Source organism: Doryrhamphus excisus, linkage group LG17, assembly GCF_037039965.1.
Source record: "Doryrhamphus excisus strain RoL-2023G ecotype Guam linkage group LG17, RoL_Dexc_Guam_v1.1, whole genome shotgun sequence".
NCBI classification, from domain to species: domain Eukaryota; kingdom Metazoa; phylum Chordata; class Actinopteri; order Syngnathiformes; family Syngnathidae; genus Doryrhamphus; species Doryrhamphus excisus.
Genome location: NC_136373.1, coordinates 10,711,718 through 10,724,606, shown reverse-complemented (window position 1 = coordinate 10,724,606; position 12,889 = coordinate 10,711,718). Strand labels below are relative to the sequence as shown.

Below are 12,889 nucleotides of genomic sequence, written 5' to 3'. Positions count from 1 at the left end.
TGCCAACAGCCACACCCACAAGGAACCCCGTTCCTCTGTGACATCACAAAGGAACAGTTTTGCAATGCCCTCTGAAACAAAGAGTTTTGAGCCATCACTCCCAAATCCCCAAACCTCATGATGTGAAACTTTGGCATGGTTTAACACCAGCATACAACATTCTACCTACATTTATGGTGTCACGCCCGACTGTAACACGGGTTTGGTGTTCCTGCTATTTTGCTGTCTTTGTTTATTTGTGTGACTGCTTACTGATTTTGTTTTTTTATTTAGATTCGGCCACTCTCGTCTTAGGCGGAGCTTCAGCGCACCTGTTGCGACTGGGTGGCACTCGGGTATTGTCCTTGCTAGAGACGCCAAGCCACGTGCCCTTTCCTGTTGATGTTGTTTAGCTTTTGGCTGTCCTATATGCCATTCAGTCCAGCTGGTAGTTTTCTTGCTGGACATCCAGTCTGATTTTTATTTTCCCTATGAGTCTACGTCTTGCAGCGCCTTTTGGTCTTTTTGCTAGCACCGTTGTTTCTGCCCCCCCTCCCCCCTCTCCCCCCCTGTGTATAGAATCTATACACACAAGAGAAACCACAAACGCAGTTGGTTCGTCTGTTGCAGGCATGTGTTTGGCCATCTATGTGGGGCGGGTTGAGCATGACCTGTGAACCAGGAAGTGCGGGAATCGGTGTGTGTGCTGTGCTCTGGTGGTGGAAGTGTGAAAAATAAAGTTGACTGGAAGCAGCCGTTTGCCGTGTTCTTTTTTGTTATTGAAATCCTTAAGCAAAGATTGATTGCAGATTGACATTGTTCTATACTATAGAACAATGTCGAGTGCATTATTGCCCACTTTTAATGCAGTTCGGCGCAGGATCGGATATATCGACAGTCCGGTTATATCGATATTTTTTCCGACTCCCGACAATATCGATATAACGAGACTTTACTGTATAACATTGTATTTCCAAAAAAATGTACTGGTTTTTTGTTGTTGTTGTCATGGTTATATTTGTCCAAACAACTGTACCTTTAGTTGTTCCAGGTGTTACAATGAACATGAAAAGTTGCATTTAAAGTTGCTCCACACAGTATGAGTAGACATTTTTACACAAAGATCCCTCAACATTACCAAAACCATCGAGCCAGCATGTGAGGCCAGGAAGGTGATCTTCCACAGCATGCCAGTCAGGGCATCCCCCAATCTGATCATTAGATGCATGGTGATGTCAACGGACAGCAACCACAGCTTTCAACACAAGTGGAAGTGGAGAAGTGGAAAAGTGATTGGCAAGTGTTAAAATTCACACTTCGGTCCCGGTGTGAATACCTCAGAGAGACCAGGAATGATCGGAACACTTTTTCTTTGAGCAAGTCTAAATCAGTTGGTTTTGTGAGCTCACATTTTGGATGACATTTTAGCTAATAGGTTATTGTTAGCTCGATGCATTATTTTAGCTGTTTGAAAATGAACTATATCAGCAAGTTTTAGTATTAGTGATTTTAGAAATAAGGAGTTAGTATGTTCTAATAAATATTCGGAAGCACTCTAATGAATGATAAAGAAGGAACCATAAACTTGTGCGACTACAAAAATAATATAATAAATAAAAAGTATATATTAAAGTAAAACTGCACTTATTTTGGAATTTTACCCATCATCCACAATCCCCATTCTACGGAGAGAAAACAATTTAATATGAGCTAGCTAACAATGTACATGCCATGTTGGACATGAGTTGTTCTGCTGCATAGCATCTGCATTAAATACATTTTTACCTGCAATTGGGTCCACATCTCTGCTTCCTACACAACCATGCTCGAACGTGACAGGAAAGACTACGAAGCCCTCTGCAAAAGCCTCTAACAACGTATTATTGTTTGATATATACGCATTAGTACATTGATGATAACATGTAATACTTGCAGTACTGTATCTTGCTGTATTTTGATGATTAAAACATTGCAGAAACTTCTTTCCTAGGCACATTGATTTAGCCCAGGTGGTAATGCTACATCAACAACAGTAGCATGGAAACGTTGATGGCAATTACTATATCTGCTCTTAATGGGATGGCTGTGTCTTCCAGCACAAGATTTGCGGCTAGCAAGGCATGGTGTTAGTCTGCAAGATATATATATTTTTTCATGTTAGCTGAAACAATAACAATATTGCTGTAGCTTACATACAAGTCAGTTATGGAAATGGAACACTGTTGGTGTTTTTTAGATCATTTGGGTTGGATTTTAGTGTCAAAAAATGTACCGCCCATGATGTCCATTGTTAGCTAGCTCAAACAAACTCATTTTGTGTCGGTGGAACCCACAGAACAGGATAAAAAAAAAGTGTGTTTAAGTGCATCATTTAAGGATTGTCAATGATGAGCAAAATTCCCAGTGCAATAAAAAAAATACGATCAAAGTAAATACAATAATATACGTATATCCATATATTTTTAACTCGGAGGCTTTACTGTGTTTCCATCTTTCCTCCCCTGTCCATTGTTTTGTCGCAAACACAAACAGGAAATTTCTTTCAGTTCATGCAGCCATGGGTTTGACAACCCCCCCCCCCCCCTCCCAAAATCACCATATCTTCTGTTGCCCCTACCTTATCTTATTAAAGGCAGTTTATCTGCCTTTTCCTACTCCCCCACATAGTAGTTGGGGCCGTGGCCCACTTGTCACCAGTCAGTGTCAAAGAAGTGTCAGGGATTGAGAATAAGCAGTCGTCTGGTAATTGCACCTGACATGGCGTTATCAGTGGACACTGAGGAAGGGGAATAATAGCTGACGGGGGGGTGATTGCAGCCGGGTATTGTTTATGTGTCCAAGAGGACCGTCATATGTATGGAAGGTTAACAGGGTAGGGGTGTGTCCCCCAGCGTAATAAAGGGTTCCAAGTGGATTGGCTCTGCTCTCCATCACAACTGTCCTTATAGTCTTTGCTTTGGTCATTGTTCTTTGCTAGCGACAGTTATCTGCAATTGTCGAATTTAGGTTTCATATTCTGAAGGAGCTTTTGTTGCACGCCTCGTGGCACCAAACATCAACCATACATGTTATGAGCGCCCCCCAGCATGTGGTGTTCAGTAGATTTTGTGTAAAGAGGATTATTATTATCATGACTGACTCAACCCGGCTAAATATATGAGCTATAGCAGCAGTGTGTCCAGGTCAGAGTGGCTTTACATTGTCTTCACATGTGTGGGCGAGCTTGGTTGAGCTTTCTTGTTATCCATCTAACAGTGTGGTGTTGCTGTCTTCTCTACTAGGTGACATCACACAGAAAGGCTTTGAGAAGAAAAGAGCCAAACTGCTGGCATCCTACATCCCTCTTTTGCCCAGTAAGATCAGTTTTAATGTTGCATTCGCTTGTAATCGCACCTCATGTTCTCTGCTGTGCACTAAAGAATGCCAGGTCATCAATAACTCATGTTATCTACTTCTGATTAAGTAAAGCCATTTGCTGCTATCTTTGGGCAACATTTTCACAATTTCTGACAATCTGGGGCACTCTAGTGGTCACTAGTAAAATTGCACATCTAAAATATTGAGTATTGGCCTCGCTTTACAAACAGTACAGGTAATCTGATGAATCAAATATGAAATACCACAAAGAAGCCCTTTCCTGTGTAGGCAACAAACACCACATCCCACGTGTAGGACCATCACCTGCTACTCTGTACTCCTTTGCATTCATCCTTATTGTCTCCCCATGTGCTTGGCTTCCAAGGCTCTCCCAAAGGAAAACTACTCTAGTTCCATGTTGTCTGCTAACACAAGTACAGTATATATTGGAATGCCATTTTCAGAGGTTGTGCTACTAAAGCATACATGTTTTTTATCATGTTTATTTCATTCATTTGCTAAGTCAGAATGTTCCTTCTAGTAGATGTGGATATGACTTTGCCAGACGTGCAGCTTTCCCCGAGCCACAGTGGCGACCCCACCCCAAGTCCTGAGGCCCCTGGCCCCTCCACATCTTCGGCCTCCAGACACCACCGTGCACACCGCAGTGGAGGGGCCAGAGATGAGCGTTACAGATCAGGTGCCTACGCTGTTTGCTTGGAGAAACCAACAAGTAACACATCACATCCCCAGTAGTGTGTTATTTCCCCAATTGTCTCATGGTCTGTATTTACTTGTGTAGACATTCACACAGAAGCTGTGCAGGCAGCACTGGCCAAACACAAAGAGGAAAAGATGGCACTGCCCATGCCAACCAAGAGACGCTCAGCCTTTGTCCAGTCCCCCGGTGATGCTTGCACACCTCCAGGTAAAAATCATTCCTTCAGAAGGTGGAATGTCTTCGTATCTCTTTTAATGGTAATGGTAATGGTTTTATTGAACATGCATCAGATTCCAATTGAGTGCATCACATAATCAGTTCCCAGTTCCACATGTCCAAAAGGAGTAGGAAGAAGCAAAGCTTATTAAATCCTACCCCTCCATCTGGTACTTTTACAATCACTAACTGTTTGTTCACTTCCTGCTTTCCATGATACAGTTTAAAGTTTTTTTTTAATTTGTTTAATAATGTACCCCGTACCGAAGTACGAGATGATATGACCATCCAATGACATAATATCCATAGTTTGATTCCACATACTGAAATGCTATGGCTTTTTAACGTAGTCCAAGCATAGAAGTGTTTCAAATGTACTTCCTCCCTGAGATCATATTTCTCCTCTCTTATATCTTGCATTTTTAGCTAATTGGTTGTTTTTAGCCTTATGCATTATTTTAGCAGTTTGAAGATTAACTATATCAGCAAGTTGAAGTATTTGTGATTTTAGAAATAAGGAGTTAGTATGTTCTCTGTAGGCGGCATTATGAATTATCCTTACTGACCTTTTTTGCAATACATTTAGCGAGTGAAGATTGCTTTTATAGTTATTACTCCATATTTCCACACAATAAGTAAGATATGGTAGAACCAGAGAGCAATAAAGAGTGTGGAGTGATTTCTGATTGAGAACAAATTTTGCTTTGTTCAATACTGAAATATTTCTGGCCACCTTATGTTGTATATTTGTAATATGGGGTTTCCAGCTCATATTTTCATCCATTAGATGAAATAGACATCAGTCTACAGTTTACTATTGATAATGGAGACAGACTTCAAATTCCATTTTGTCTTCCCGCCAGACACTTCTTCTGCATCAGAGGATGAGGGCTCTCTCCGCAGAAAGGCTGCCCTAGCTCAGGGCTTGCAGAGCCCCGATTACTGGATCAATCGTTCTGTCCAAAGCTCCTCCACATCGTCATCAGCATCCTCAACCCTCTCCCATGGAGAGCCCAAGAGCCAGCCTCAGCCCCAGCTCGCTGCTTCTGTCTTGACTGATGTACTGGCTCAGACCCGCATAGGTACATTTAGGAGACGGCACAAATCAACACATTAGATCACGTTCTGCTTTATTCCTGGCCACTTCAAACCTTCTTCCAATGTCTCCCCATTAGAAAACAGTGTCCCTCCAGATGTTACATCCTCTACTCCTCAAGACAGAGGTTCCAGGGTGGACCTTCCTCCTGCTGTTAGAGGCATGAGCCGTGGGCAGAGCCGCTCTAGCATGCTGGACACTGCTGACGGTACACACACACACACACGTACACAAACACACACATGTCATATGTTGGGGATCTAAGATCAGTGTGTCTCTATAGAAAAGCCAAATCAGCTCTCATTCCAAATAGATATGATAGATATGTAAAACTTGGTTATTGGTCATTGATGTGGCAACCACTGCAGTTGAGGGACTGCATTAAAGCTCCTTTCCACAATATTCAGCATTCAACATTCTTATTGTGTGTTCCATCATTAAAGCGTCCTCATGTTGCTATGATTTGAATGCCGCTAATCACAGATATTTTCTGTTCTTTCTTTTGGGTCCATTAATACCTCCATGTCTTGCCTTTCCTTAAAAAAGGAAAGAGAAAAGGTAATATAAATCAAACCTTGCATCAGGAGGGATGCTTAAGAGGCCCGTGTTGGCTTGCTTTCCAGCCTGTGTGTTTCATTGGTGTAGGTTTAGACTTAGAGAACCTCCTGTGTTCAATTTCCCTTCAATGCTTCCAACCTGTGTCTGTCGAAGTAGCAAATTCTCCTTTCAAATCTTCCCTGCTCCTGATGATGATCTGACTGTGAGCCTGTGCTTCAGAACCTTTCTCTGTGCGTGTGTGCTACCACTGAGATTTGTCTTAGATTTGCATGTACACAAGGGCTCCATTTGTTTGCTTGTGACGTTGGTTGCTGTCTTTGGTATTTGCCCAGGTGTGCCCGTCAGCAGCAGAGTGTCCACTAAAATCCAGCAGCTGCTAAACACACTCAAGCGGCCTAAAAGACCACCACTCAGTGAATTCTTCCTTGACGACTCTGAAGAAATAGTAGAAGGTGAAGATACATCCATTCTGACAGATGACATCTATACCCTTTAATCCAAATCTTGGTGCCCTCCAGTTCCCCAGCCAGACCCCAACACCCCCAAGCCCGAGGGGCGTCAAATCATCCCGGTGAAGGGGGAGCCCCTTGGTGTCGTTAGTAACTGGCCGCCTGCCTTGCAGGCAGCCCTGGCCCGCTGGGGTGCAACTCAAGCCAAGAGTCCTGCCCTCACAGCTCTGGATATCACAGGCAAACCTCTCTACACTCTCACTTATGGTGAGCAGTACTTTTAAAGCATCCAAAGCGTCTAAAGCATCCAACATAAGAAACAATCCATTGAACTTTCCTTCCCACAGGCAAACTGTGGAGTCGCAGTTTAAAGCTGGCCTACACGCTGCTTAATAAACTTGGCACAAAGACGGAACCTGTGCTACAACCTGGAGATCGAGTAAGTGCACGCCAGCCACAGGGTGCACATGCCGTGCACACAATGTTGAAATGAATGATCTTTTGTATGTTAGGTGGCATTGGTCTATCCAAACAGTGACCCGGGAATGTTCTGGGTAGCATTCTATGGATGTTTGTTGGCTGAGGTCATCCCAGTGCCGATTGAGGTGCCGCTGTCGAGACAGGTGAGGATGTTACTCATGGACAGTAAAGGGGGGAGTATATTTTATAGGTTGCACTTGTCTGTAAGCTGTAGATGTCCTTGTGGTAACATGGGGTACTTACACTGAAAGACACACTACAAACCTTGCAAATCCGACTTACGCTCCGTGTTGCCAGCTTCACTTGTTAGCTGCGATGACTGACTGAGACGTGTGACATGTTTTAATTTCAGTTCAACATTTGCCGTGGTCCAACAGAAGCTGTAGTAATTCTACACTCGATCAAACTTGCTTAACATGTCAGACCGCTGCCAGCGGTCCACTTTACTACTCCATTTCACTACTTCCTGAATCTGCACTGCAAGCATCACAGGAACTCTAATTGATTTAGCCATAATTTAGCTGCATCATTGTTTAAGCTGCAGTGTTCAAAGTGTCAAATAAAGTAGCATTTTCTAATCCGGAATAAGATGTGCTCCCAGTAACAACCATCTATGGTCATTTACTGGATGCCAGTCAATCCCAGCATGTCATACGTTTCTTCTTATCTCTCAAAGGATGCAGGCAGTCAGCAGATCGGCTTTCTGCTAGGCAGCTGTGGCGTCAGTCTGGCACTGACCAGTGAGGTCTGTCTCAAAGGTCTGCCCAAGACACCAAATGGAGAGATCATCCAGTTCAAAGGTCAGCCAGCCCCTATGCTAGATAGATAAAGTGTCTGTGTTACCGGGAGCCAAAGCAGCCGCAGCCTGACAAAAAAAAAAAGCTCCATCTGCTGGATGGAAGAGAATAGAGAGATCTCTTTCATGATATTAGCTAACATACTCTCATCATAACCAGGATGGCCAAGAATGAAATGGGTGGTGACAGACACCAAGTACCTGACCAAACCATCCAAAGACTGGCAGCCTCATATTCCCACCGCCAACACCGACACTGTCTACATCGAGGTACTTCCCGTATATTCTTTAGTTTAGTGTGACATATCCTGATCGACCTCTTCATTTGCCCGTTGTCCACTGAAGTACAAAGCCAGTAAGGAAGGAACGGTGATGGGAGTCGCCGTGTCTAAGATTTCCATGCTGACTCACTGTCAGGCCCTGACTCAGGCCTGTAACTATTGTGAAGGTCAGTGCGTCACATCACTCGTTATCCTTGTGCATCACTCCCTCATTGGCTAATGTGTTCCTGCTTCTCGTGCCAGGGGAGACGTTGGTTAATGTGCTGGATTGTAAGAAGGATATGGGCTTGTGGCATGGTGTCTTAACGGTGAGATAATTGCCACCAACTCCGTGGTTAAGAGACTACTTAACAGCCAACTGTGGTGACAACAGCTATTTTTTTCCCTCAGAGTGTCATGAATAGAATTCACACCATCGCTGTGCCATATGCCGTTATGAAAGCCTGTCCGATATCCTGGGTGCAGAGAGTCCACATCCACAAAGGTTGTTTTCATCATTGCCTTTATTGCCTTATATTGCCTTATATTGGCTATAACTGTAACATAGTACCTGTCCTGTCCTCTTGTCATTCTCCAGCTCGTGTGGCCTTGGTGAAGTGCCGTGACCTTCACTGGGCAATGATGGCCCACAAAGAGCAGAGAGACACCAACCTGTCCTCCATACGGATGCTAATAGTAGCTGACGGGGCAAACCCATGTGAGTGGCATCCTTCTGTACATGTTTGATTTTGTTGTTCATGATTCACCCTCTTTGTGTCCTCTTAGGGTCTGTGTCATCATGTGATGCCTTCCTGAATGTGTTCCAGTCTCATGGTCTAAAGCCTGAGGTTATCTGTCCTTGTGCCACTTCTCCCGAGGCCTTGACGGTGGCCATACGCAGGTACAATAGGTGCAGTCCAACCCGGGGGCCATTTCCAGCTGAACATGCCCATGGCATACTCAGTCTGAGACATTTAGTAAGTCACAGAAGGGGCTGCTTTTTTCGTTCACCGCCTCAGTTTATATATGAACACAGTAGGAGGAAGTAGACAAAGGAACAGATACGTTTCCACAAATAACTAACTAAATGTTGTGACTTCACCACAGCATAACGTGACCTTTCTTTTTTTTTTTTTTGTCCCGTCCAGCCATTGGGGCAGATAGTATTGTTGATCTAAATGCCCTTACATGCTAGACAGATTTGCTCTGTGTCAGGAAAGGTGTTGGCTACAACTTCCCTGTACCATGAAATTTTATTTGCCGTTATTTGATGTTTTTGTTATGCCATTTGGAGCGACTGGACCGGAGCAAGAAGAAGAACAGAAAAGAAGAAGAGAAAGGTGGGGTTGGGGGGGGGGAAGTAGAGGGAGAGACAAAAACAGCAGCAGCAAGAATTCCCATAACAACAACAGAGACAAACAGAACAGTTAAATGTCAATGATGGCTAAGGGTCATAATGGAGATGATATCAGTGAAATGAAACAGTCCAACTTACCAGTAGCAATAGTAACAATAAAGATATGAACCGTGATAGTAAACACAATTACAACCATACGGTTACAGTAATTAAAATCTCACTGCTTGACATCATTATTACTGTAATAATAGCATACCAATAGCATATAAACATCAGGGATAAAATGGTAGATTGTATAGAGAAGCACCCATGTGCTGTGAGTGTCCATATGGAGGTGTGTTGTGTATGTGAATGCGAGTGTGTGAATGTGTAATTGTCACTGACAATGACAAAAGGAGAGAGACTGCCTTCTACCACCCAGCAAACCCCGCCCCGCGCAGCCAGTTCAAGCCCCCACCGCCAGAGATCCTCCGGCCCCGTGGGTGTGGGCAAAGCCAGGGCCGACTCCCCAAGACCCGCCCCCGAAGCAACTCCCCGAAGAGACCAGCAAGAGGCCATGGAGGAGCAATCCCAACCGGCAACAGGGCGCCAGCAGGCCGGAGGAGAGCCGCACCCCCGAGACCCGCGGGAGACCATACCCCACTAGGGCAGAAGGGCATCGAAGGCCACACACCCGTGGGCACAGGGGCGCCCCCGCCAGCCGGAAGGGAGCCCGTCCACGGCCGGAGGCACCGCCCCCCGCCCCCCACACACCCCCAGGAAGCAGAACCCGGCCCGCCCCAGGTAACCCCAGGCCTGACCACCGACATAGGACCGCCCCGGCCAGGACAGGAGAGGCCCGGGCACACTGCCCCATGGAGGACCGGGCGGTATAGTTGGAACGCCCTGCGCCAGACCCCCGCAGAGCCCCCCCCCCGTATATCCATATGGCCATATACACACACACACACCCACACACACATATATATATATATATATATATAATTATAATAAAACTAATCATTATTTATTTAAGTATTTAAAACAATAAATACATAAAATAATAAAATAATGTGACCTTTCTGCTGCCTTTCTGTCTAGTACAGCTCATGCTATCACTTCCTCCTTTGCTCGCTGCAGGCCTGGTGCACGAGGAGCTCCTCTGCCAGCCAGGGCCATCCTGTCCATGGGCGGGCTGAGCCACGGTGTAATTCGAGTTAACACCGAGGACAAGAATTCAGCTCTAACTGTTCAAGATGTGGGCCATATCATGCCTGGAGGTTTGCCGTACATGATGCCACACATTCCAACTCCTTCCAGCATCATCATAAAATATGTCAACATTCTGACCTAAATGTGTATTTCAGCTCTCATGTGCATCGTGAAACCAGACGGATCTCCTCAGCTGTGCAAAACTGATGAGATAGGAGAGATTGTGATCAGTTCTCGAGCAGGAGGCACCATGTACTACGGCCTTCCTGGTGTCACCAAAAACACATTTGAGGTCCGTCCAAACTCCTCAACTTCAAGTGACTGGATAGCTCAATACTTCTACTCCTGGTTAAGAGTAGATGTAGATGTTTCTTCCGCGTCACCACACTATTTACAGTGGTATGACCATTTATGGGGTGACTTACAAAGGCATCTGGAACATCTTGAGCTCTTTTTTCAATCGATCATTGTTTCCACTTTCCACCAGTGGACTTTCTTTACGTTTTTTCTTCTTTAGGTGATTCCTGTCAACCAGTCTGGTGCACCGTTAGGAGAAGTTCCATTTACCCGTACTGGTCTGCTAGGATTCGTTGGCCCAGTAAGGAACACGTACACAGAAATAAAGCACTGGTATGTTTACGGTCAGCAATTAAAATAGGGTGCTGAGATGTGCCTGTGTGTCTTTCACAGGGCAGCCTGGTATTTGTTGTGGGGAAGATCGAGGGGCTCCTGATGGTGAGCAGGCGACGCCATAACGCCGACGACCTGGTGGCGACTGCCCTCGCAGTGGAGCCTGTCAAAACAGTTTACAGGGGAAGGTGAACCACTGCCTTCTCTATCCACTACTCTGACCTACGGTGGTGCGGGAAAGTTTGGGCTGATACATTTCAAGATGTTCCTTCATAAATGAGCCATTGAGGTAGATATATCATAACCATCAAACCTGACTCAACTGGAGATGTTTTGGAAAGAAGAATGGTCCAAACTACCTTCAACCAGAATCCAGACCCTCATTGGTAGCTATAGGAAGCATTTCTTTGATGATTATATGCTGATGCATGGGCTGCATAGCGGACAAGTGGTTAGCGCACAGACCTCACAGCTAGGAGACCCGAGTTCAATCCCACCCTCGGCCATCTCTGTGTGGAGTTTGCATGTTCTCCCCGTGCATGCGTGGGTTTTCTCTGGGTACTCCGGTTTCCTCCCACATTCCAAAAACATGCTAGGTTAATTGGCCACTCCAAATTGTCCATAGTTATGAATGTGGGTGGGAATGGTTGTTTGTCTATATGTGCCCTGTGAGTGGCAGGCCACCAGTCCAGGGTGTACACCACCTCTCGCCCAAAGACAGCTGGGATAGACTCCAGCACCCCCGCGACCCTCGTGAGGATAAGCGGTAGAAAATGAATGAATGAATGCTGATGCATAAATGTATGCTCCTGCCTATATTTGTTTAAATAATTATTGCACACATTCTGTAAATTAATTTCCCTTCTCATCTATCACTGTGTTGGTCTGCTATATATATATTATATATATATGATAAAAAATCTATTCGTATATGATATTTAACTGAAATGGCTGCTCCCAACAACCAGTCAGGGGCGCCCAAACCTTTTCACACCACTGTGTGTGTATAATGTGTATTATTTATTGGTGTGTGTTTGGACTGTGTTTATCTGGAATGTCTTTTTTCCATCCCTTTGTTTGTCTGTTAAGGATTGCCGTGTTCTCAGTGACTGTGTTTTATGACGAGAGGATCGTGATTGTGGCAGAGCAGCGGCCTGACGCCAGCGAAGAGGACAGCTTTCAGTGGATGAGTCGAGTTCTGCAGGTATCCCTTTGTTGACTTGATTCAAGTACTGTTTGTATGTATTTTCATGTAGCCTTCCTGCATGAGATGATGCATATCTTCCTTGCAGGCCATCGACACTATCCACCAGGCCGGGTTGTACTGCCTTGCCCTGGTTCCAGCCAACACCCTCCCAAAGACACCCTTCGGAGGCATCCACATCTGTGAAACCAAGCAGAACTTTCTAGAGGGAAACCTGCACCCCTGCAATATCCTCATGTGCCCACACACCTGTGTTACCAACATGCCCAAACCACGGCAGAAGCAGCCTGGTGAGTTCTTTTAAATGAAATGAAACCTGCAAGTCTTTGATTGTTTTGTGCTTTTCATGGAAATGACTGTATGTGTATCATCTGTTTAGTGGACGTTGGTCCAGCTTCTATGCTGGTGGGCAACCTCGTGGCAGGGAAACGAATCGCCCAGGCCACAGGTAGAGAACTGGGTGTAGTGGAGGACCAGGATCTGATTAGAAAGGTACTGCAGCCCATTCTACGGCAAGCTCGCCACTCATTGTAAGATTTACGGTGTATTAAAATGCAACACGACTAACAAATGTTGCACTGTCATGCAGCATGTT

The 12,889-nt window shown here is 45.0% G+C and overlaps 1 protein-coding gene across 10 annotated transcripts in view; it reads left to right on the top strand.

Annotated features, from left to right (window-relative positions):
- Window positions 1-12,889, top strand: part of dip2ba (DIP2 acetate--CoA ligase B (putative)a) — a 54,852-nt gene that overhangs the window by 26,355 nt on the left and 15,608 nt on the right. For 3 of the 10 annotated variants that reach the window (XM_078798224.1, XM_078798227.1, XM_078798231.1), the window contains exons 2-25: window positions 3,261-3,332; window positions 3,878-4,036; window positions 4,139-4,264; window positions 5,137-5,355; window positions 5,449-5,577; window positions 5,916-5,927; window positions 6,260-6,379; window positions 6,446-6,643; window positions 6,724-6,815; window positions 6,889-6,999; window positions 7,533-7,656; window positions 7,813-7,922; window positions 7,998-8,100; window positions 8,177-8,241; window positions 8,324-8,417; window positions 8,511-8,630; window positions 8,699-8,813; window positions 10,389-10,528; window positions 10,616-10,752; window positions 10,978-11,058; window positions 11,151-11,278; window positions 12,180-12,294; window positions 12,383-12,584; window positions 12,674-12,786. In XM_078798224.1, the coding sequence (XP_078654350.1) occupies window positions 3,261-3,332; window positions 3,878-4,036; window positions 4,139-4,264; window positions 5,137-5,355; window positions 5,449-5,577; window positions 5,916-5,927; window positions 6,260-6,379; window positions 6,446-6,643; window positions 6,724-6,815; window positions 6,889-6,999; window positions 7,533-7,656; window positions 7,813-7,922; window positions 7,998-8,100; window positions 8,177-8,241; window positions 8,324-8,417; window positions 8,511-8,630; window positions 8,699-8,813; window positions 10,389-10,528; window positions 10,616-10,752; window positions 10,978-11,058; window positions 11,151-11,278; window positions 12,180-12,294; window positions 12,383-12,584; window positions 12,674-12,786 (2,885 nt within the window). Of the gene's footprint in view, window positions 1-3,260; window positions 3,333-3,877; window positions 4,037-4,138; window positions 4,265-5,136; window positions 5,356-5,448; window positions 5,578-5,915; window positions 5,928-6,259; window positions 6,380-6,445; window positions 6,644-6,723; window positions 6,816-6,888; window positions 7,000-7,532; window positions 7,657-7,812; window positions 7,923-7,997; window positions 8,101-8,176; window positions 8,242-8,323; window positions 8,418-8,510; window positions 8,631-8,698; window positions 8,814-10,388; window positions 10,529-10,615; window positions 10,753-10,977; window positions 11,059-11,150; window positions 11,279-12,179; window positions 12,295-12,382; window positions 12,585-12,673; window positions 12,825-12,889 lie in introns of all 10 variants that reach the window. The other 7 variants (XM_078798225.1, XM_078798228.1, XM_078798226.1 and 4 more) reach the window with 4 other exon arrangements.